This window comes from Cricetulus griseus, chromosome 7, assembly GCF_003668045.3.
Source record: "Cricetulus griseus strain 17A/GY chromosome 7, alternate assembly CriGri-PICRH-1.0, whole genome shotgun sequence".
In the NCBI taxonomy this organism is placed as follows: domain Eukaryota; kingdom Metazoa; phylum Chordata; class Mammalia; order Rodentia; family Cricetidae; genus Cricetulus; species Cricetulus griseus.
Window position 1 is genome coordinate 129,678,136 of NC_048600.1, and position 24,027 is coordinate 129,702,162.

At 48.5% G+C, this 24,027-nt stretch overlaps 1 protein-coding gene across 1 annotated transcript in view; it reads left to right on the forward strand.

The window, feature by feature from the left end:
• The window catches only part of Sec14l1 (SEC14 like lipid binding 1), a gene marked incomplete at its 5' end in the record, with an annotated part of 44,174 nt that continues 20,147 nt past the window's right edge, over positions 1 to 24,027 (forward strand). Inside the window, 2 exon segments of the mRNA XM_027425559.2 lie at positions 1 to 42; positions 1,543 to 1,635. Of these exon segments, the coding sequence (XP_027281360.1) occupies positions 1,573 to 1,635 (63 nt within the window).

Sequence of the window (24,027 nt, forward strand, 5' to 3'; positions counted from 1 at the left end):
GGAGCTGGCGAGCAAGCTGGTCCTTCCGTGTAGTCACTTTGGGTAAGAGTTTCCTAATACAGGCGTCGCGCAGTGATTGCTTGCATCCCCTCCCCTGTCCGTCAGTACCTGGTAGTCATCCTCCTTTTATTTGGGAGATACCGGAAAACTAATTTTCTCAATTAAAAAAAAAAAGTAAACGATTATTAGGTTCCCCACCGAGCACCAGCTTTGTAAGGTTTACGAGAGTGAATGGAACGCGGGTCTCCGCGCTCCAGGACGCGTCAGCGCCTGAATTAGAGATTAATGAAGGCTTGAGTTTGGAGGAGAATCGAGGAGTTTGGCTCACGGCCTCAGGGTTTGAAAGCTGGGGGTGTAAGATCATCATCTCACAGAGATGGAATCAGGAAAGGAGAACGGCATGCTTGAGGTCACCCAGAGTTTCTAGCCTTTGTAGTTTTCCAACTGTTGGAGGGTGGTTCTCCAGCATAACCTGCTCCTTCCGAGTGGTATGCCAAGCAAACGTAGCAGAGAAAGTTCCAGACCTATTTAAAACATGTAAACATTGCAGAAGTGCAGCTACATAGATTGCAGTTCTCCGAAATATATCAGCATAGGTTTGTTGTTTGCTTTTACAGCTGGAATTTGGGATGGTTAGATACTCGATACTGGATTTTGAACTTTTGAATGTCTTTTCACTATATCCAATTAAAATAACATCCTTACGGATGGCAGGGCTGGTGGGCTCATTGGGTCTTTCCTTCCTTCCTTCCTTTCTTCCTTCCTTCCTTCCTTCCTTCCTTCCTTCCTTCCTTCCTTCCTTCCTTCCTTTTGTTTTCCTCTTTTAAGTAGGTGAGCGTGTAACGTTCCAGATGACTCTGAACACTAGGGTGTTTACAGAGAAAGCCACCCTTGCCAGCACTGGAGTGATTATGTATGCAAGGGAGGGTTCCTTGACCTCAGGCTTGAGCATGTCATTGATTACTTTGCAGAATGGCAGCTTCGGAAGGGAGGCTGGAGGTTTTTGGAGCCCCTTGAGCTGAAGCTGGTCAGCTTCCCTGCCATTTGTAGACATTTGGAGCCTGCAGTTAAAAAACAGGAAGCGACGAAGTTCCCTGTGAATACTCTTGAGGAGTATTCCATAATCTGAGAATTATTTGAGAAACTTTCCATCCTGTGTCCATCTGTCGTTCCGAGCTCCCCTCCCCCTTAAGTCTTAACTATGTTTGTTTGGTTCCTTGTAGAAGAGAAAATAGAATAATTGATTCCTAGGATTTCACGGCTGTGGAAGACTAGATCCCCTGACTCAGGGATGCCAGTGCAGGGGGCCAGAGGGCCTCCCTCAATGTGTCTCCATTCTTCCCTGTGGGCCTTCTCTGCATTTTCTCAGTGTCTTGTCACTTCCCCCTGTCAGGATATTTTGGCATGTCATTTTCCATTTTTTCTGTGTGGATTATGACCTGTGGTGGTCTCTTTAGGATGTGGCATGATATGTGAATTCAGACTCACTTTTTTTTCTCCTCTGTAATGTGGTTATTTATTATACATGCTTTTGTTTTTCAGGAGTAAGAAGACTGCTATTGAATTACAACCATGGTGCAAAAATACCAGTCCCCAGTGCGGGTGTATAAACACCCCTTTGAGTTAATTATGGCTGTAAGTACTTGCGTTTCAGTTTACACTGGCTTCTTGCTAAGATTAAAGTTGGATGCTCTGCAGCTGCCGTTCGTTGCTGTCATTGCTGCCCTGCCCTGCTGTCTCTGTGACTGTGACTTATGTCCACACTCTTCAGTGTTTTTTAAAATACAAGCCTCTGGAACTGCAAATCTGCACGTTTGTGTTGTGGCAACTTTTCTGGGGTGATGTGTGAGCTTGCATCAGTCTCCCTTGGAGAGCACAGAAGTGGGATCCTGACCCAGCACCTCCTGTGGGTTTTGTTGGTTTTCTTTGTTCAAGTAGCTGTGGACAGGGAGTTCGGAGTCTGCCTTTCGATGCTTGTTTGGGAGAGAACCCTGGTCCTGAGGGAAGCCACCTCCCTACGTGTTAATAAGTAGGGCCATTCAGTAAGTTTTCTCACCACTTAGTAAACCCCTGATTCAAACCAGAATTTCACAAATGGAATAGCTAAGGTGTTTATTTTGTTACCTATCCGAATTGAGCTGACAAGCATTTTACTAGGTTAAGAAGATGCCAAGCACTGTTTTCAATCACTAGTAAATTACTGCAGAACATCCCATGTCATTTTGTGTTACTATTAAGGTGTGAGGCCCATATGGAAATATATGACATGCTCAGGAGAGTGTATTTATCATGAAAATTACACTCAGAACCCAGCAGGGAGTTGAACTCTGCTCCATTTGGGGGCCCTGTTCCCATTTCTGTCAGAATGAGCGTCTCAGGCTGGCCTGGAACTCATGATCTATCTGCCTCGGGCTCCTCGGGCTGGGACTGTAGTTAGGCACCTGCACCGTTATCCCTGGCTGCTGCCTTCCTTCCTGCCCTCTGGTTGACTGTTTTTCTGCTCTGTATGTGGAAAAGCTCCTGTGTTCCTGTTTTTGGAGCTTCTCCTGAGCAGTATACTTTGAGATTCGTTAGATCAATAGTCTTGAAAAGCAAAATAAAAACTCAAATCCTCTCAAGGGAGCATTGCTTGCTTTTTTCCGATTGAAGTATTGTTTATGCATAGTGAAAAGGCCTCACACAGCAGTGCAGTTTAACCAGTTTTAGCAATAGTCACCCACACCTCTGTCTGGGCGGGACATCTGCATCCTTTACCACAGACAGCTCCTGGTACATCTTCGTTTGTCAGGTGTGAGCCTCGGTTGTTATTATGGGTGGGAGCGTTGTATCCTAAAAATAGTTTCGTATTTCCCCTTAATATTTTATGTGATTGATTTGTGAGAAAGACCCTTTTCTGTTTGCATGCTGGCTTCACTTTTGGTTGTGTGGTGAAAGCCGCTGCCCCCCCTGCCCCGCCCTACCCCCCTCCCCCACCCGGCTTGAAAGGGGTTTTGTTAGTGGACTAATGCTCGTGATGTGATAGGGATCACATAGAAAGTTCAGGAATTCCTGCTGGGACAGGCTGGAGCCTGGTGGAGGGTGGCTCTTGGCATCAGCAGCTGTCCCCGGAACTTCTTTGTCCCCTGCCAGCTCCCTCTGTTGGGGCCACTTTGTCCCACCGCCCACTGACTTAGCTTAGCCTCTTTCCCTCTGTGGTGGCCTGCTGAGCTGGCCACGAGCCTTTCTCTGGCATTCTTGAGTTTCTAAGCAGCCAGTTCTTGTCCCATTTCCTACTTGACATTCTAGGGAGAGGCTGGACCTGTCCCCCTCCTCTTGGACTGAGGTTGGGGTGTCCAGTGGGGAGTCAGTCACCTGCAATACTGTTGAAGTCTGTGAAGAGGTGTTGGGCAGTCTGTGTGGTGAGGCACCAAGATGGGGCCAGCAGGTTATGTTTGCCAAAACTTGGTGTGTTAAAAGGCTTGATGTGGGCTGCTGAGCTGGCTCAGCTGGGGCAGGCGATTGCTGCCAAGCTGGGTCTGGGGTTGATCCTGACATGAGAGAACTGGCATGAGTTGCCTCCTGACCTCCACTCTTCACTCTGGCATACATACCCTTCTAATAAATGTAAAAAAAATAATTTTGTTTTCAAAAAGCTTGCTGTGAGTCTGTGGTCAGAGGCAGAGGTTAGCCTCTTCTAACCCTGGATTTCATAAAAAGGTGCATGGATTGCTTAGTGTTCAGACTTCCTGATTTCCTTTACGGTTTTCAAAATTAGGAAGTTTGCTTTGCAAATTTTATGCATAACTTTTGCATAAATTCAAATTCGTAGCCACCCCCAGTTTTAAAAACAAGCTGCTTGTAAACTGCTTTTGTTCTTGGCAGTGGCTTACTTCCTCTTGGATTGTTGATTTTTTTTTCTTAGGTCTGAAAATAAAATATATTTCCTTCCTCCTCCGGGAGCTAGGATTGTCAGCTGCTCCTCCAGTCCTGTGCAGCGTCTCTTGCCTTTTCCTGACTGTGATCTCCAGGCATAGGAGCCTCAGCTTTTCACTTTGTTTATTTATTTATTTATTATTGTTTTTTCAAGACTTGGTTTTTCTGTGTGACAGCCCTGGCTGTAAGGATTCAGGCTTTATGCTGGCCTGCCCCTGTCACCTGGCAGAATGCACTCAGGCAGTGCCCTGGTACCACTGCTCAGGGTTCTGTGGCTTTGTATTCTGGTCCCAGGTGCAAAGGACCCCTTTAAAAGAAAGACCCCTGCCCATTTCTCTCTCTTTCCCTCTGTTTCCCTGGGGCAAACGGGACTTTTCCTGTCTCCCTCTTCTCTTCTGTCCTCTCTCTGTCTCTGTGTCTCTTTACCGTATTTTCATACCTCCCCTTCAATAAAACTTTCGATATGAATCAGTCTGCATGTCTCTGTTTCCCTACCCACCTGCCATCTATCACCACCCTGGGACTTGGATCTCCAGGGACCTGCCACCTGTGGTCCCAACCCATTATTCTTTATTCCTCACCCTGGCTGTCCTGGAACTCACTCTGCAGACCATGCTGGCCTCGATCCACCTGCCTCTGCCTTCCGGGTACTGGGATTAAATGCATCACTATGTCCAGCTATTTATTTATTTTTTATTAAGGCAAACAGTAGTGTATTATGTGTAGCCCAGTTGTCATGAGAGTCCTACTGTGGCTCATCAAAGGAGGGGGAGGATGGCACTGAACAGGTCCATTGTGGTCTCAGAGGAGAAGGCTGGGAGGAAAGGAACAAACCAGTTACACCCTTGTTCCTAGGAAGCCAGAGTTGGTGGGCTAGGATTGCCAAAAACTGTCAGGTGAACATTGCCTAGTACAGTTGGGAGTCACATTTTTTTTTTTTTTGTTTGTTTTGTTTTGTTTTTTTGAGACAGGGTTTCTCTGTGTAGCTTTGGAGCCTATCCTGGCACTCGCTCTGGAGAGCAGGCTGGCCTTGAACTCACAGAGATCCACCTGCCTCTGCCTCCCGAGTGCTGGGACTAAAGGCGTGCGCCACCAACGCCCGGCTGGAGTCACATATTTTAATTGCATCTCTGTTGAATTAATGAAAGCGTCAGCAACATGCACAAAGTCTTGTTAAGGTTTCATTCGCTCATCTAAATTAAAAAGGCATTTAAGCAAACTGAACATCAGTGATGGTTTTGAGAGGCATCTGTGACATTGTGAGGTGTCACATTGAGAGGTTAGTGTAGAAACGGCTGCTGTGGTGGAGAAAGTGAGGGGAGCTGGGAGGGAGGCACGGGGAGTTAACGGGGAGATGAGATGCTTGGGTTCGGTGCTCTCTTCATCACCCACACTCCTGGTCATGTCCATTCCGACATATTTTGTGAAGGTTCTGGTCCATGATGATGTCCACATCTTCAGGTTTCACCCAAACACATTTCCTGGGCTGGCTTTGCCCTTCTTGCTTGGCTCCCTTGCCTGCACAAAGGGTTTATGGTCTCCCTGAGGGACCTGTGTGCTCTAACAGATCAGGGGGCAGGACCAGGCAAAGGTTGATGTGCTGTGGGGGCAGTGTTTCATTTTGAAAATTCTAGGAAAGTTTTAAAACTCAGGCAGGTGTGGTGAGTCTCAAATTCAGCCTGGGCTGGACCACAGAGTGAGACCCTGACTCAGAAATAAGACAGAGCCCAGAGAGTTTTAGGTGTGTGCGCCCCCCCCCCCCAGTATTAAAGACCTCCTGGCTGGATGTGTGAGAGGGGCATTCTGAGAGACCATGGCGTGAGAGCTCGGGTGTTTTTTTCTTTCAAGGACAGCTGTCCCTTGGACAGTTGAGATGTGTGATGGAAGGGCTCTGTGGCTTCTGCACCCAGTACTCACAGCTGTCCAGTCCTGCTCCTGCCCTGGGCGCCCCCTCCCCTGCTGTCCTGCACACAGCCTGAAGATTGTGCCTTTGGGTCATCCATCCAGTTTGTCCCCTGCCTCTCAGCCCAACACATGCCTGGCCTGATCCCTTGTCCCTTTAGTAGTGACCCAGTTATGTGTTCATTTCCCTCAGTCTTTGAGGCCTCCAGGGTACTTGTGGACCCCACTACTGTGGGCTCTGGAGGTGATTTCCTTCTGGGCCCTGCCTTCCTGCCTGCCTCTGTCCAGCCCTTTAAGGCCTGGTCTGTGAGCCTGGCCTGTGAGCCTCGCCTGTGAGCCTGGCGCCTCTGCCCTCCATGTCTTTTTATATTCCTTTGCCTCACACGTCTGCCTTTCCCATCTGTCTCTTCAGATCTTGTTCTGCATGTCCTGCCCTGCTTCCCTGATACCTTCCCTTCCCCCGGTTTCTTTTTTTCCCCTTCAGTGCTGGGGGATGAACTCAGGGCCTCACGCATCCCAAGCACGTGCCCCACGGCTGAATGTCACCCCACACTTCCGACTTGTTCTTGGTATTATGTCAGCCTTAGGTACTTGGCTTATGATTGCATTTGCTTTTCAGAGGTGCTGAGGGTTCCTCAGAGAGATGGTGTTGCCCGTCGTTTCCCTTGCAGGCATGTGGGGCCTGAGCGGATTTGTGCTTGTTTGCCTGAATCCTGAGGATTTGGTGGGAACCCAGGTCTAAACTGCAACTGTGACCCTGTTCTCACAGGGCTTTGTTTTCTCCGTGAGAAAGAAGCAGAATGCTGGGTCCTTAGTCAGCCAGGAAGCCCCCAAAGGAGATCCCCCACCCCGTGAAGGTGCAGTGCAGTGCCTCTGCCTGGGAGGTGTGCAGAGCTTTTGGTCTCCGTGGGAGCAGCAGGGACGTGCTTGGTGAGCAGCTGAAGAACAGGAAGACTTACCTGCCGGTGTGGCTATTACCTAAATAGCCCACTAAACAAAACACTCCTGCTCTCCTCCCTATTTCTTTCTGGGCTTCTTCCCACTTGCCATTTTTGTATCTTACAGCCTTCTAAACCAGCTGAAAGGAGGAGAAAGGGATTTGCACAAGTCTGGATGCAAATTCCACTGGCCCCAACTAGTTTGTACCCTAGTGAATAGCCAGTGGTGGACAACCTCATCCTCCTCGGCCTTTTTCTGATACGGTTTTGCCCACCTCCAGATACCAGACAAAAACAAGTCCGTTTGTACACACAGATGGTTCTACTGTGACTCTTCCAGATCAAATGGACATTTATATTTAAACTTTATTTTTCTAGCCATATGTAAACAAGAGGAGAGGGGAGCCCACTGTTTCCTATTAGTCTGTATGGACTCTGTGGGGTGCTGGGCAGAATCTTAAACTAGATAAAGTGCCGGCCTCTGAGGAGGTGGGGAGGGTGGGCTGCATGCGCCATCTGCAAGTCAGTTGAGTGTTGAGTGCAATGTTGTCATCCAACGTTTTATTATTTTTTTATATTTGTTTTATTTTTATGTGTGAGTGTTTTGCCTGCATAAATGTAGGTGTACCATGTATGTGTTTGGTACACACTTATGTCAGAAGAGGGCATCAGATCCACTGTAGATCTAGAGTTCCAGATGGTCGTGAGCTGCCATGTGGGTGCTGGGAATTGAACCTGGTTCCTTTGGAAGAGCAGCCAGTGCTCTTAACCGCTAAACCATCTCTCCAGCCCCCTTTTATCTTCTTGAACTGCATTTTCTTCCCTTCACCTTAGGTTTCGTCCTTGGGTCTTTTTCTATTTCTGATTCTAGTTTCCAGTTCTGCAGTAATTAGACATGATATTGCAATTATCTGTTGTTTGACCTTCAGACAGCCTGATGTGCAGTGAGTTCCTTTCTCGCTTTTCCTATGGCTCTGTGGTTTAGACTGGATTTAGACTCTTGATCTCTTCTGAGTAGCTGAGATTACAGGGCCGTACCCCCATGCTTAGCTAGAGTTGATTTCTACTCTCACAAATGAGCACATTGCTCCAGAGGAGCCTTAAAGTTTCCGTGCAGCCTGGTACTGGAGGAGAGTGGTCCATTCTCTCTGGTGTGACTGCAGGTCTTGGTGGGTGTTTGGGTGGCATGCTGGTGAGGTTGGGCACCATGCCCTGTTGCATTCAACATAAGCTGAGCTAACTCAGCTGACTGACTTGCTATAAAGAGTGGGCATGTGAGGAGCCAGGCCTTCCCCTGCCTTTCCCCACTCCTTTGCACTCCAAGTCATGTTTACTGGGGGTGGAGGTATTGTGGGTGCTGTAGCATTTTCTAAAGAAATGAGGCAGGATCAGATTTAACTCTAACAAAAAAACTCCAGACATTGCATTATGGGAAATTTCAGGCATACACAAATAAAGAGAACTGTAGACGGCCATGCCTCCACCACCCAGTTCCTAAGTGTCATCGTCTTGCAGTGATTTTCTACTGTTCTCTTAGGTACCCAAATCAGATTATTGGTTTATTGGTGTTTCTCCAGCTTTAAGCATAGCCACGTTGTTACTGCAGTTAATAGTCATCCTTTGTGGTGTGGCTTACTCTACCTCCTTTTCAGTTACCTAAGAAGGAGATGGTTTTATGACTTACTTCAATGGGTCTCGACCCCTCTGGGGGGTCACATTTCAGCTATCCTGCATAGCAGATATTTACATTATGATTCATAATAGCAAAATTATAGTTATGAAGTAGCAATGAAATAATTTTTTATCATTTTTTATTTGAATTAGTAACGAGATTGTTTTACATGACGATCCCACAATGAAATAATTTTATGGCTGGGGTCACCACAACATGAGGAACCATATTAAAGGGCCTCGCAGCCCTAGGAACGTTGGGAACCACTGGCTTACTTGCCTATGGCTTCCAGTAGAGCTGCTTGTCTTTGGATGCCTGTCTCTCAGCCCCTACTTGGAGCTCCTTTCCTCTCTGTCTGCATTCTCGCCCTGCTTTGTTATCGAAACTGGGTCATGTGTCCTGTGTTGCCACTGCAACCTTCTGCTGATTTGAGTGTTCCCTTAAGCCAGGAGGCAGAGAGGCCCCAGCCTGAATACAGTCATTTAAACGCTTGGTCCATCCTCCAAAGGCCTGGGGGAGGGTAAAATGTGGATTAAAGCCACTGTTCGTGTTCACTCCCGAGATGGGTGCAGATTCTGTGATGTGCGCCAGGTGCCCAGTCTCTGTGGGTTAAACCAGTGATGGCTACATGCGGTGCTGAGCACCATGGCTTTACTGGCGTGGCTTCTGTGTAGCATTTGCAGGACACTCTCAGTGCTGAGCACCATGGCTTTACTGGCGTGGCTTCTGTGTAGCATTTGCAGGACACTCTCAGTGCTGAGCACCATGGCTTTACTGGCGTGGCTTCTGTGTAGCATTTGCAGGATACTCTTAGTGCAAGGCTGACTGGTGTGGTCTCTGTGGGGTATGTGCAGGACACTCTCAGTGCTGAGCACCATGGCTTTACTGGTGTGGTCTCTGTGGAGCATTTGCAGGATACTCTTAGTGCAAGGCTGACTGGCATGGTTTCTGTGGAGTATTTGCAGGACACTCTTAGTGGAAGGCTGGCCATGGAGGTGGGGTGTGACCAGGTGTCCACTTGTGCTGGTCACTTGGGCTCTGCCCTTTTCCACACTTCTTTCATTCCTGCTCTTCATGGAAACTGCTGCTATAGAGAGAGACTGGTTAGTGTGGACTGGCAGCTGTTAAAATTGGCCTGTATTTCTTGTGTGTTTCTGTTGGTGCTGTGGTAAATGTGACATGCAGGAACTACCTGTCGTCCTTGGAAAGCACATGCTTGGGGGCTGGGGTGACAGTCTTTTCATTTAAGGAAAATGGTTTGCAGTTCCTCTAAGTTCCAGCTACTGAGGAAGCTGATGCAGGAGGATCACTTGAGCCTAGAATTTGAGATCAGACAGGGCAACATAGTGAGAGCTCTATTGGAGGAGGGGAGGAAAGAAAGGGGGAAAAAAACTGTCTGTCTTTCAAAGATGTATGCTGCCCTGTTTTGCACCCAGGGGTTTGGACAGTTACTAAGGTCCGCTTTGCACTTTACCCTGAATATATATGAAACAATTTTGTCTTGGGAAGAATGCTGGTGTCTGCCTGACTTCTACTTCTGGGAACTGTTGATTTTATCTTTTATTGGGAACTGAACTACACTGAGCTGCAGCCCAGCCCTTGGTCCTGAAAGTTGTGAGAGAGGTCACAATGGAGCATCTTTTGGGTCAGATGTGTTTGCGATATACATTTGGATCATATCCCGGGAGACGATTCAGGTCGCAGTTTGTGCTCACACTGAGATTGATCGTTACTGTGGCTGCCTGAGAACCATGCCACACAGTGCACTGCTTCTGTGAGTTTCCTGCTGAGCACAAGGTTTGTTTTAAGTAACATTCTTGACTCTGAGTGAGTGGTAATCTGATTCTTATAAAAAGATCCAAGTGTGAGAAGTTATTATTAAGTGAGTCTATTTTCTCAGTAGCTGTTATTCTGTGATGCCAGTTTTCCTAATCATGAAATGCTTTTCTCTTTGCTTCTGTTTCTTGCCAGTGCACATATTGAAACTGCAGGTCATATATATTCAGAAGTAAACTGGTCTGAGGGATGCTGCAGCACTTGCTCCCAGACGACGCCACCTGCGTTTTTACTGGTTAACAGTATTATTTAGAATACCTTTTTTTTTTTTTTTTTTGAGACAGGGTTTCTCTGTATAGCCCTGGCTGTCCTGGAACTCACTCTGGAGACCAGGCTGGCCTCAAACTCACAGAGATCCTCCTGCCTCTGTCTCCTGAGTGCTGGGATTAACGGTGTGCACCACCCCATGTCTGATTTAATTTCATTCATTCTCAAGACTGGGTAATGTAATCCATTGTGTGTGTACCCATCCATTCATTCATTGACGAACATTTTGGCTGCTTCTACCTTTTGGCTATGAGATATAATCTACATTTTAAACATTTTAAAAAATGTATTCTGTGTGTCTATAACATACTTGGAAATGAGAAGACAGCAGGTTGGGTTTTATTCCTTCTTTATACCACGAGGGTCCCAGGGATCACACCCATGTCCAATGCTTTGACCTTTTGACTTATCTCACCTGTCCCCGAACTGTACTCTTTGATTTTGTAAGATTTATTGTTACTTTATGTATATTAGTGTTCATCTGCATGTGTGTATGTGTACCACTGTGTGTGGCTGGTGCCTGTAGAGTCCAAGTGTGTCAGAACCCTTGGAATGGAGTTATAGGCTGTTGTGTGCCACCATGTGGGTGCTGGGAACCAAACCCCGGTCTTCTACAAGACAGCAAATGCTCTTAACCACTGAGCCATCTCTCCAGCCCATGCTCTAATTTTTAAAAACATTTTTTACTGTAATATTATCCCCCCCAATAACTGTATTCCTTTCCAAGTGTGTTGTTTTGTTTTGAACTTGTTTGTTTAAGAACAGGGTCTTGCTCTGTAGTCCATTCTGACCTCAAACTCATGATTCTCCTGCCCTGGTTTCTTGAGCACTAGACTTACGGTGTGTGCAGGCAAGCCCAGCTCAGCCCATCCTTGACCTCGGGTAGACTCAGACCCTAGTCCAGCCTCTCCAGGGACAGGTGTGATTTCCATTTCATCCTCTTGCTGTAGTGTTGAGACTCAAACCCAGGGCCTTGTCCATGTGGCCCTGGCGTTCCCATTTAGCTAGACCCCCAGCCATGATGATAACTGGGACCCACAGTGACAGAACAGTAGCTTCCACAGGTGGCCCTGTCCCCTCAAGGTTTGCTGTCCCCTCAAGGTTTGCTGTCAAGGAATGCTCCTGACTTCTTGTCTTCTGCAGCTTAAGCCTGAGGGCACCCCCTACACACACACACACACACACACACACACACACACACACACACACACACACACACACACACACACACACACACACACGCTACCTGATAGCAGTGGTCTGTGGGAACTTTGCCTCACCTCTGCTGGCTCCAGCACTGGCCCTGCTGACTCCACAGGACTCTGATTCAGGTTCATGACACCAGATAATATTCCCCTAGCTCACTGAGCTCTTTCATGTGGGCCAACACATGGCGTTTTTTAAAGCTGACAGATGCAACTCCCTGGGACACCAAATGCTCCTCTGAAGGCCATGGATTGTCTTCTGCACTGAGAAGTCAGCTCGACTAAAGGACTGTGCAGAACTGTTGGGGGTGCATTCAGACTTGGTTATTCTCACCCACACTGGCCTCCATCTCCCCACGTATGGGAGAATAACCTTTAGCTCCCCATTGAGCCTTCTGCCTCTACCTCTCGAGTACTAAAATTACAGGCGTGCCCCCCACACCTGTCTTGTGAGGCTCTGGTGATGGAGTCCAGGGCTTCCTGCAGGTTGGGAGCTGGGGGAGTGCTCCCCAGGCTGCACTGCCCCAGCCCTGGCACCCTACCCTTTCATTCCCTATTGGGGGGTCTGCTAATGTTGGGCTTTCATTTTGATAATTGAAAAATGTGCTTCAACATAGAGAGATCTTCTGCTTTTCCACACTCTCAGGCAGCGGTGGTTTGCTTTGTTTATTTTCCTATGAACGGCAGATAATGCTGTTTTAATAGTTGGACACTGACACAAAGAGTTGGATTAACATGCCGCTGCTGTGTTGGAACCGAGTATAGCACAAGCTACTTCGTGGGCCAGAGCTGCAGGAATGAGGATATAAAGGGAGGGAAGTGGGGGGAGGAGCGGCCTGCAGGCTCTTGTTCCGGGGAGCAGCTGGGCCTGCATGGCTCTGTGCCCCAGTTGTCATGTCCAGCTGGGTGTGCGCTGTTCCTTAGGGTTTGCTGCTGTTGTGTAAGGTGCCCCTGCCCTGCAGTTTTCTTGCATGATTGCTTTTGCTGCAGGGCCTGGCCATGTGGCCAGCTTGGCTCTGAATCGGGCTGCAGTTGCCTGCTTGAGTGGCTGGGAGAGCAGGTACCAGTACACTGGGCTTCCTCCACTATGTACCCTCTTCAATAGCATTATATTAAAACAACTGCTTAGCACTTGGGATGGAAGGAATATTTTATCCTTTAAAAGGGGCTTGTTAGCTGGAAGTAAGGGTGGCATGCACCTGTCTGTAATCTCAGCCTCCAGCACATGGGGTGTGAAGATGGAGCGTTTGAAGCCAGTATGGGTATGGAGAAGATGCCATTGGCCAGGAAGAGGCCCTGGGTGTGTGCAGAGCTGTCGCTTTACTCTTAGAAATCCACATCGGCCAGATTCTTAAACTGGGTTTTGTTAAGATCCAGCCAGCAGCTGGCAGTTGCCCGGGCAGGGGACACGTCCTTGTGTTAACCTGTCTGTGTCCAGGCGGGTGGTTTGCTGACTGAGGAGAATCACATGTGTGTAGCTGACCCTCCATCCTTTTGGTGCAGTACTTGGGTGCCCATGGTCCTCTGAGGTCGCTGAGCTGGAGAGTTGTCCTCTCATAGTGTACAGCCCAGGCTGACTTTGATCTTGTGGTCTTCCTGCCTCAGCTTCCAGAGTGCTGGATTTGTAAGCATGAGTCACCACACATGGCTCAAAAGTTTAGAACTTTAAAGAAAATTAGAAAATATTAATTGTGTAGCAGTAAGGCAAAGGAGGGCCATGTGTTATGGGGCTGGGAAATGATCCCGAGACAGCCCAGTGTACCACCTTCTGGTATCTGGTGACTCTGGAGTTGACACAGCTCTCAGGTGAGCAGTGGGCAGCTGAGCCATCTCCACAGGCTGTCTGATGAGGCCATCTGCCCCGGCCTAGCGACAGAGACAGACAGAGACATCCTCTTTTCTTCCCTTGGTCTCTCCCCCACTCAGAGGTCTCTCCCCTCTGGTCTCACCTGTGCCCTGCTATGCCAGTCAGTTGCCTTCTTCCTCAGAGCCCCTCCCTGGTGTTCCATGGCGCTCTGGTTTTCTGTCTTGTAGATGGTACAGCATATGTCGGTCAAGCGTCATTCGGGAGTTTCAGGCTCTGATTTGCCCTGTCATGGCCCTTCCAGTTAGTCTTCAAATGACAGGCCTTGGAGGAGGGCCACTGAGGGGCATCCATGATGGTAGAGGGGAAAGGGATGGAAGGAGAATTCCAGAAGTCAGTGGGAGCCATCATGCTGGTGTCAAGCCTTTAGTGGCAGATTATGCAAGATTGCCCAGAGGGTTTTGTTGTGAGAACAGTCCAGGGCTTTCTGGGGCTCTGGGAACCCAGGCTAATGCTGACACTTATTCAAGCCACCACAGAGCCCAGACTGTGTTTCTTCACTGTGAGGGAGTGTTAGTGCCATTAGCAGCAGGCCTGCTTCAGGGCAGCCTGTATTAGGGGCACGTTATAGAGGATGCCCCGTCACCTGGAGCATGAAAGTTGGCTTTCCGTCATCTTCTCCTTCGGGGCTGTATTTTGTGCTTGAGCAACAGTGGAGGGTACTAGCTCATCGTTGAGCCCAATCCTTGCCTGTGTTCATGTTATAAAGGGAATGTTTTGGTCTCAGTGCCTAGTGAAACAAGACAACATGTCTCTCTCTGTCTTCTGTTGGCCTCTTCCTTCTGACAGAGGGAGAACGACCAGGGTGCTGATGTTTGCATCTGGTTTCTTTTTTTATGTTGGTGAAATACACATTAGAGTGACTAGTTTCCAGCAAAGCCTCATGAATTTTACATCTTACATTTAGGGTCACAGGGAGAGCATTGCCTTGTGAATTTGGTGAACATGGGTTTTTATCTGGTGTATTTTCAGAGAGCTGCTGAATGAAATCCTTCATTTGGCCAGGCCCAGTGCTTTTAGCCTGAAATCTCAACTACTCTGGAGGCTGAGACGGGTTTTTCAAATTCCAGGCCATCCTAGGAAACTAAGGGAGACCTGGTTTCAAAATAAACAATAGAAAAGGAGTTGGGATATAACGCCATGAAGTGCTTGCTTGGTGTGTGGGAAGCATGTCTGGCATGTAGTACTTCAGGGGAGGGATCTTCAGAAACTTTGTGAGCTGCCTGCAGACTTGGAAAGGGTCTCCCTGCTCTGCAGAGCTCAGCTGGTCCTGGCAGGGTGGCCCTGCCTGAACTTCCCACTGCCTCCTTCCCTGGGGAAGTGACTGTGCAGTCATGTCATGCTGTGGTATGCTCTGGCGCTACCCTGGAACAGGTTGGAAACACTAGGCATTTTCTTAATCTTTCAACAGTGCTTTAAGTTGAGGAAGATGAAACGGCAGCTCAGTGAGCAGTCACCTTCCCCAGGACACTGCGGTGTGCTCCCCACTCAGTGTGTGTGCGCGCACGCATATGTGTGTACGGATGCCAAGTCTTGGTTTGAAGTGGTGTCTCCCTGTCCTGGGGAGGATAGAGCAGAGTCCAAATCCCAGGAAACTCTCTGTGGAGGTGGCAAGGGCTCACTTTTAATCCCAGCACTCAGGAGGCAGAGGTGGGTTATTTTCTGAGTTCAGTGCCAGCTTGCTCTACAATTCATAACAGCAAAATTAAGTTATGAAGTAGCAATGAGATGATTTTATAGTTGGGGGTCACCACAACATGAGGAACTGTTTTAGAGGGTCACAGTCACAGCATTAGGAAGGTTGAGAGCCACTGATCTAGAGCTATTGAGTCTCTGTCCTTGACTACACTTTCCTCACTAGGGTCCTGTGTGGTGTGAGTCTTGCTGATGACGTCTGGTGACTACAGTCTGCTCAGATCCACACTCCCCTCCCCCCAGGTGCTCTGTGTGCCTGGGGACCTGATGCAGACTTAGCTGTCATGAATCTGCCATTGCAACTGTCCTAGTTATTTAATAATGAAATAGAAATGTTTCTCCCTTCAACATCGGCCTATTACTTTTTGAATGTTGTTCAGATAACTTAATAAATGGCTTGCACTCTACCTTGACTCGAGCATTTTGTCTTGTGGTAACAAGGGTGCTGGGAACCTGCCACAGAGCTCTGTATAACGGTGGTTGGGACCCTAATGCCTCTAGAGACGCTAGCCAGAAACGCCAGGAACAGTCACTTTCAGGGCTTAAACAGGTGCACAGACAGCAGCAGGCTCATAAATGAGGATAGGCCTGAGTTTTCCAATTAAAATTAAAAAGAGAAGATGCAGGTTAACCAAGCATGCTTGGCTATGCTTTGAATATAATGAACATTTCTTTGTGGTCTTACCTGGGATTTTTTTTATAAGATTAAAAGATATTATGTCTGGGGCTGGAGAGATGGCTCAGAGGTTAAGAGCACTGGCTGCTCTTCCAGAGGTCCTGAGTTCAATTCCCAGCAGCCACATGGTGGCTCACAACCATCCATTATGAAATCTGGTGCCCTCTGCTGGCATGCAGGCAAAAACATGCAGACAGAACACTGTATACATAATAAATAAGTAAATCTTTTAAAAAATTATGACTTTGTGTGTTTGCCTACATGAGCTCATGCACATACCATGTGTGTGCCTAATGCCAACGGCCAGAAGAAACTGTCAGATCCCTGGAAAGTGGAGTTAGAGATGGTTGGGAGCTGCCATGTGGGTGCTGGGAGCTGAACCTAGGTCCTCTGCAAGAGCAGCCAGTGCATTTCATCAACAGAGTTATCTCTGGCCTCTTGCCAGGGAATTCTTGAAGGAAGAATCTGAGAATTTCTGGATATGAGGTTGCTCTGGCTGCCACACGTGTCACCCACTGAGAGCTAGGGTTGACTCGGCTGGTCTGGCTGGCTAGTCTGATGTCCCTTCCTCCACACCGTTCCGTGTTGACGAGGACCATCTTCCCCAAATAGAGGAGGACTGGTTAAGGGCGTCCAAGTAGCTGTGCTCCCCTGCTAGAACCTCCCAACAGGCTCTCAGGAATACAAGTATTTCAAGATAGACTATCTAGATGCCCTTGTTAAATCAAGTCCTTGTTAGATTCAGCTAGAAGCTTCAGAGGCAGTGTGGAGCAGTCTCCTCCATGCAGCCATGTAAAGCAGACCTGAGTAGCACTTTTACCCAGGGCTCGGGATGGGCAGGAGGGCAGTCTTCATTGATTGAGATCCTGGAAAACAGAAAACAAAAACAAAAACCCAGGCATAGTGACTCTGCAATCCCAACACTTGGGAGGCTAAAGCAGGAGAATTACCACAATTTGAAGTCAGACTGGGTTTCTCTATATAGCAGCCCTGGCTGTCCTGGAACTTGAGTTGTAGACCAGGCTGGACTTGAACTCACAGAGATCTGCCTGCCTCTGTCCCTGTCCCCATCCCCGCCCTCCCATCATGTCCCCACACTCCCCTTCAGATTAGAGGCTGAGCCACCAGCACATTCACGCTTTAATGGAGCCTTTAGCGGAGAGCTGGGTTGGGGGTGCAAAGCCCTGTGTGTCCTTGCTTTGCCGGCTGCAGCCTGTGGGCTGAGCATAGGGCTCTTCTGAACTAGATCACTGTGAAGGTGCGCACGCTTGTAAGTGCCGTAGACGTTGGTGTTTCTCTAAGATGAAGTTCATATTTAAATTTCAAATAGCTTAATTTTAGAGAAATGGTTTGGGGTAATGGCTTGGTGCCTATCAAGTTTTTATATGCTTGTCTTAGTTTTAGACTAGGATTGACAGTGGAGAAAGGGGACATTGTAGTCACCTATCCACTCCCATGTGCATTTTATAGTTTTGAGAGGCCAGTGGTATAGAGTTGAGCTTGGAAATGGCTGCTCCGATTGGGCTACGTAGTGAGGTATGCTGTAACTAATAGTTATAATTTTCCAAGGGGCTCAAGTTTTTATTATTATGTATTATGTATCTCTTTGGATGTATTATGTATCTTGTATCTCTTTGGATGTATTATTTTGTATATGAACACAATGTTGAGCCTGGGCTCAGCAGTCTACTGCAAGACGATCAAGAGTTTGAGCCTGGCCTACATGGTGAGTGAGACACTGTCTCAAAAACCAAAGCTTTGCGAGCAGTCGGCAGCCCTGTGACTGGGAACTGCGGTTTGTTGGTACTGAGTGGAGGTTCAGAAAGGGTCTTACTGTGTAGTCCTGGCTGACCCAGAACACTCTGTAGACTACAGACAGACTGGCCCCAGAGATCCTCCTGCCTCCGTCTCTCAAGTACTGGGATTAAAGGTGTGTGCCACCAAGCCTGGCAAGAGGTAGGTGTTTCTGGTGGCTTTCTGTCAGGAACACACAAGCCCATAGAAGAATGAACTGTGACCTAAGCAGTTTCCCCTGAGGAGCTGTCAGGGTCAGTATCTAGACTTGGTGTCCACAGTTGCATCAATAGACCAGGGCACCGGAAGCATTTGTGCTGCCTCCTAGGAAGCCTTGTTTGGTGCAGGAATCTAAAAGACTTCTCTGGGGTTGACCAGCAGCCTGGCTCCTACTTCAGCAGGCAGGGTTAGGACTCCGGTCAATCTGCCTCTCTCTTGAATGTGTGGAAAGTTTGTTTCTTTGTTGGTGGCATGGGATAGGTTATGGTGAAGATTATTTACTCACTGATTTTTTTCCAGGGTAACCCTGTGTCTGATAGTCAGGTTTTTTTTTTTTTTTTTTTTTGTCATACCTAGTGCCCCATAACATCTCAGTTGTTCAGAAACTTGGTTTGTTAGCCAAATTGGGTGTGAACACAGTTCATTTTGGGGTGGGTGGGGTTGTTCTTTAAACAGAATTTCTTTGAAATAAGTTTTCCTGGCACCGTGCAGAACTTAGCTCATTAATTCAAAGTCGATCCGCCTTCACTAAATACGGTTTTCTTTAGCACACTGCTAGCTTTTAATATGTCAACATCGAATCCAGAAGTTGGTTAGGAGCTGAAAGCTCTGTTGCCACCTCCTGAGCTGCAGGCTGGGAGCCTGTAAAAGAGAAGAGTGGGTGTGGAGGTGGGAGGGGAGTTACCCAGGAGGCAGCTTCCTTCTGGGGCAGGCAAATTGATAAGGCCCTGGTGTTGTCTTTATCCAGACAATTGCTGCTTTAAACACAGAGCGTGCAAATGCTCACAATAGCCTTTTCTTTCTAAAGCCAATCTCCCTTAAAGGGCCTTGGAGCCTTTCTTCCCTCTGAAGAAGTGGTTTGTGCTAGCCTTTGTGTGTGTTCAGCCTTCCTGTACTTTGATGGTGCCCGATGCTGGGGGTGCTTAGGAAGCTGGATGTGTATGCCTCAGGGACACTGGGAGACTAGGGTGGCTCTGTGGGCTTGCAGCGGCCCCCTGGCTCTGTGTGACCCTGGGGGTAGAAGGGAGCTTTGAAAGCAGGAGGCTTCCTGTCCAGTCTCTGTGTCCAGTCTGTGAGCTGGAGTGGGGGAGGAGATGTCAAGAGAGATTCTGCCCTGCTGTCCTGTGTGGGGTGGGGCTCTGACAAGCACAGGTGTGTTTTTATGTGTAAGATGTGGCATGGCTGCATTTAGCCAGCCACTTGAAAGACAGTGCGTCCTGGAGTAGTGTCTTCTCCCTCCCTCCCTGGAGAAAAGAAAGAAAAATGACAAGCCCTATCAGGGCTGGAGCCCATAGTGCACCCTTACTGATTCATGCACAGCCTCTGAGCCCTGGTTTCTGGGGGTTTTGTTTTTAATTGAGATACTGGTGAACAGAACCCAGGGTCTCCTGTATGCTGTGAGGTACTCGCCTCTATGCTGTACCCTCAACCCTGCTTTTACTTTTTATTTTGAGTTAGGGTCTCACTAAGTTTCCCAGGTTGACCTTGGACTTGTGATCCTCCTGCCTCAGCCTCCTGAGTATTGGTATTACATAGCAGCAGGCTCTGGCCTCTCATTCATATCCATGGGTATACTCTCTGGCTTAGTGTAATAAAAAAAGTTTCCCTCATGAAGCTACTCTCTTTTTCTTTGAATGCTTTCTCTAACTTTTTTTGTTATTGACTCCCAACTTTTTATTTTGGAAATTTCCACTTGTAAAAAGGTTGACAGGGCATCCTAGAGCCCTCATCCAGTGGCTGATGGAAGCAGGGACAGACACCCACAGATATACACTGAACTGAACTCTGGAACTTAGTTGCAGAGAGGGAAGAATGAAGATTGAAGGGGTTGGTACCAGGCTGGTGAAACAGCTGACCTGAACAAAGGGGAGCACATGGACCCCAGACTGCTGTCTGGGAGGCCAGCATGGGACTGATCCAGACCCCTGAACATGGATGTCAATGAGGAGGCCTCGGCACTCTATGGGGTCCCTGGTAGTGGAACAGTATTTATCCCTGGTGTAAGAAGGGACTTTGAGAGCCCATCCCACATGGAGGGTGCTCTCTCAGCCTGGACACATCGGGGAAGGCCTAGGCCCTGCCCAGGATGCTGTGACAGACTTTGGGGAACCCCCATGGAGGGCCTTACCCTCCCTGGGAGCAGAAGGGGGATGGGGTGGGGGGCTGGTGGTGGGGAGGGAGAGGGAGAAGGGATTGACATGTGACGCAGGCTTGTTTCTAAACACCCATCAATTTAAACACTTTTACAAGTTGTGTCTATATCGTGACACTTTAACTACTGAAGGGTGGGTTTTCTGAGAGACTGTTCTTCCGGATTACTGAGATTGCGACCTAGTCAGGCCTTTTAAATAGGACCACGGTTCTGTTGCTGGCACGGCTTTGCTGCCGTAGCATCCCCAGGTGTTGTGTGTTGCTTCCAGTCCTAGGCCAAGGCCTAAGCCCCACTTCATCCCCACTCTGCCTCTTTAGACTCCAGCATTTTGTTGTCTTTTAAGACACTGGCATTTCATTTCATTTTTATAAGTTTATTTTACGTGTCTTAGTGTTTTGCCTGCATGTGTATCTGTGCACCACGTGTGTGCAGTGCCTGCAGAGGTCAGAAGGTAACGGGTTCCCTGGAACTGGAGTTACAGGTGGTTGTGAGACCGCCTTGCTTCTGTCTTCAGGGGCTGTGTATCCGCTGCCTAGGAGTCTCACAGGTTGCAGATGCTGTTGGTCACAAGATGTTGGTGTCTGTGCACTCTGGAGACGGAATTCCCTCCAGCCTTGACCATCTCCTTTCCCATAGCCCCCGGTTTCCTGTGCTCACAGTGCTCGCGACTCATTGGCCATGCTGAGTGGGAAACAAAGGCTGGAGTCGCTGGTTTGTGTAGGGGAGCTCTTACTCCACAATGTAAAAACTGCTTGTTAACAAGGCCTTGCTTCAGGCACCGCGGCTCTTATTTTCATGGGAACAAAAGGAAAAGCAGGATTTGGTCCCTGCCCTGTGGTTGGTACTGCCCAATGTCAGGATACAAGAAGCTGGTTGGGTGGAAGAGCTCGCAAGCACTCTGCACTCTGAAGAGAGAGGGCTCTGTCCCCTTTAGCCTCTCCTGAGCCTGAGAGCCAAGATGCCACCTCTACCATATGAGACTGCACAGGAGGGTGACTTCCTAGAGCAGAAGGCCTTCAGTGTGGTTTCAGTTCCAGGCTTCATTATGTGGGGTCCACTCAACTTCAAGAAGGCAGTGGTAGGGCCGGACATAGTCCGCACACCTTTGATCCCAGCACTCCTGAGGCAGGGGCAGGCGGGTCTCTGTGAGTTTGGCCACTTAGAAAGACTTTTTCTCAAAATAAAATAAAAAGGAAGACTCTGTCTCAACTGTCACCTACTCAATAACCAAAACCAACCAAACAAAATGTAATGGTGTGTTTTGAAAGTGGCAACTTTAGGTATTGGCAAAGAGTCTCATCCCTCTGCTGTTTCTTGGTAGGTTCCTGGTCCTCTCTTTAAGAGGAGGGGTCGTTTGGAGCCCTCGTGTCCTTAATTTCTTGGTATGTCAGGGACAGAACGTGCAAGGCCAGCCACCCCCACACCCCTTTCTTTTGGTTTTTCATGACAGGATTTCTCTATGTAGCCCTGGCTGCCTGGAACTCACTCTATAGACCAGGCTGGCCTGGAACTCACAGAGATTGGCCTGCCTCTGCCTCCCGAGTGCTGGGATTAAAGGTGTGTGCCGCCATGGCCCGGCCCCAGCCCCGTTTCTGCTGCAGTGCTTTCATCATTGCTGGGTGCAGAGTGGCAGTCCTACCCTGAGTCCCTAGCTTGCTCAGCTGGGGCTTGTGTGTGGAGTGATCTGAGCAGGTAAATGAACTTCCCAGAGGCTGTTTATGGTAAAGTGCTGGGAGAGACAGTTACTGTGTGCCACGTGAGATTCTGGCTCAGAATATGTTTGAGTGGAGGAGAGACAGAGGCCCGTGTGAAGCTAGGCGTGTCAGCACTGTCAGTGCCACGTGCGGGCTGCCTTCCTGCCAGGCTGTCCTCACATGACTCATTCCGTTTCTGAAAATGGCACTCACTGCCCTTGGCACTTCCGCCTCCTGTTCCTCAGGAGGGGGAGGGCAGGGCTACCTTGTCCCTAAAGAGGACTTTGCCAGAAGATAAGGACCCGTATATCATGGTGTTCCTGCTGTGTCCCTGACCTGTGGAATACCCTTGCAGCTCCCTGTCCTTTTGGGACATGCTATTCCTCACTGCTGACTGTAAACAGTTCTCTGGGCCCAAGGCTGTCCTGTGTGTGCACGCTGCTGCCCCGCCAGGCTGGGGTTTTCTCCAGCTCCTCCAGTCTGCAGCGCCGTGTGTTCCTGGACCTCTGCAGTGTGGTGGTCACTCCCTGGCTGTTCTTGCCATCTGGAGCTGCCTAGCATAGTGCCTCCTAACCATACTTCAGATGGATATGACCTACAGTTTCACAAAGAGCAAACGTGATGATCCAGGAGAGCCAGGACCCAGGCAGAGGGGTTCTGCTGTACTGGTAGCTGAGGGGTGGGCCTGGCACGGTGAGCGGCAGCCTTCCTCACCGTGGGCTGTGCTTTCCAGCATGCCGGTGCTTTGGGGCTGCAGCTGGTTGCAGGAAAGTCCTAAGTAGCTAATGTGTTTTCTTACCATCATCACCTCTCCTCCTTAAATCTCTATTGCCGTGAACCCCCCTCTCCATTTTCAGTTAAATTACAGAGAAGTGGCCCCTGCCAATCCCGTGTGTTACCTGCAGTCCCTTCTTCATAGAGGGTGCAGGTGACAAGAGCAAGTACGGGGTTTCCCTGCTTGGTCATTGCCTCCAGCAATGACTGTAGATTGCTGCAAGTCAATTAAATCTGGTGTTTCAGTACATTTTATAGAGTTCATAGATTGCATCACAAGTCTTTCTTTCCCTTAACTTTTGTTTTGAGATCCTTGTTGATTCATAATATATTAAAATAGTACTATGGTGAGCTTCTATGGGCTCTTCAGACCTGTTTCCACTGTGGCAATGCGTTGCGGAAATACGGTACATTAACAACGTCAGGTAGCGCTGCATGTGTACGAGTAGTGACACTCTCATAGCCATGCCTTCCTCTCCTCTTCCAAGCCCCTCACAACCTCCGATGTTCAGTTTCTGTACGTTTGTCTTTTCATGAATGGTATACAACAAGGTCATCCTTGGTTACTTAGTGAGTTTGAGGCCAACCTGGGATGTATGAGCCCATCTCAGCATAAAGCAAACAGTCCAAGTGGATTCCTGTGGCTGTGGCTGTTTAGGCTGTGGATAGTGCATGTGCAAAGGTAGGGCCATTCCTTTTCATGTGTGTGTGCATGTGTGTTCATGCTTCCTGAAGGACGTGGTAGTTGTGGCTTTGAGCTTGTTCTGTACCACCCCACAGGGCCACCGCTGGGCTGTGTGGTGGCTTCATGTTCAGGGTTTGGTTTTGAGAAATGTTATCTGCTCTCCAGATTGCTTGCACTGGTCCACATTCCCGCCTGCAGTGTCTGAAGGACGTTTCCACCTCAGCATTCAGTGTGCGATGTTTGTGTTTCTGCCACCTGATGGTGCACAGTGTGGCACAAAGTGACCGTGGCCTGTGAGGTTCTGTCTGAGCTCCTTGGAAGCTCCTGTTTTCCTCCTTTTGAGATGATGGTTTCACTGCTTAGCCCAGTCTGGACTTGAACTCATAATCCTCCTGCCTCCACCATAATGCCTAGCTTTTGTTGATGTTCTGATTGGATTTTAGTTGAGAGGGTTTTTGTTTTGCTTTAGATCATGGTAAATGTTTAACATAAAAAGACAGTCTTAATTTTTTTCCTTCCATCGAATTTCTGCATTTGTTAAAAATGATTTAGGCAGAACCTGAGATGGCGCCTCATCCTCTCACCCACAAGGGAGAGGGGGCGACGAGCCCCCTCTGTTTTCTGTCTCTCCCAGCACTGAGTTTAACTGGCCTTGAACTGTGTAACTCTCCTCCATGTGTATTGTCTTTCAGAGTCTGGTTAGCTATGTTGATTTCTTGTGCCTTCCACATAGATTCAAAAA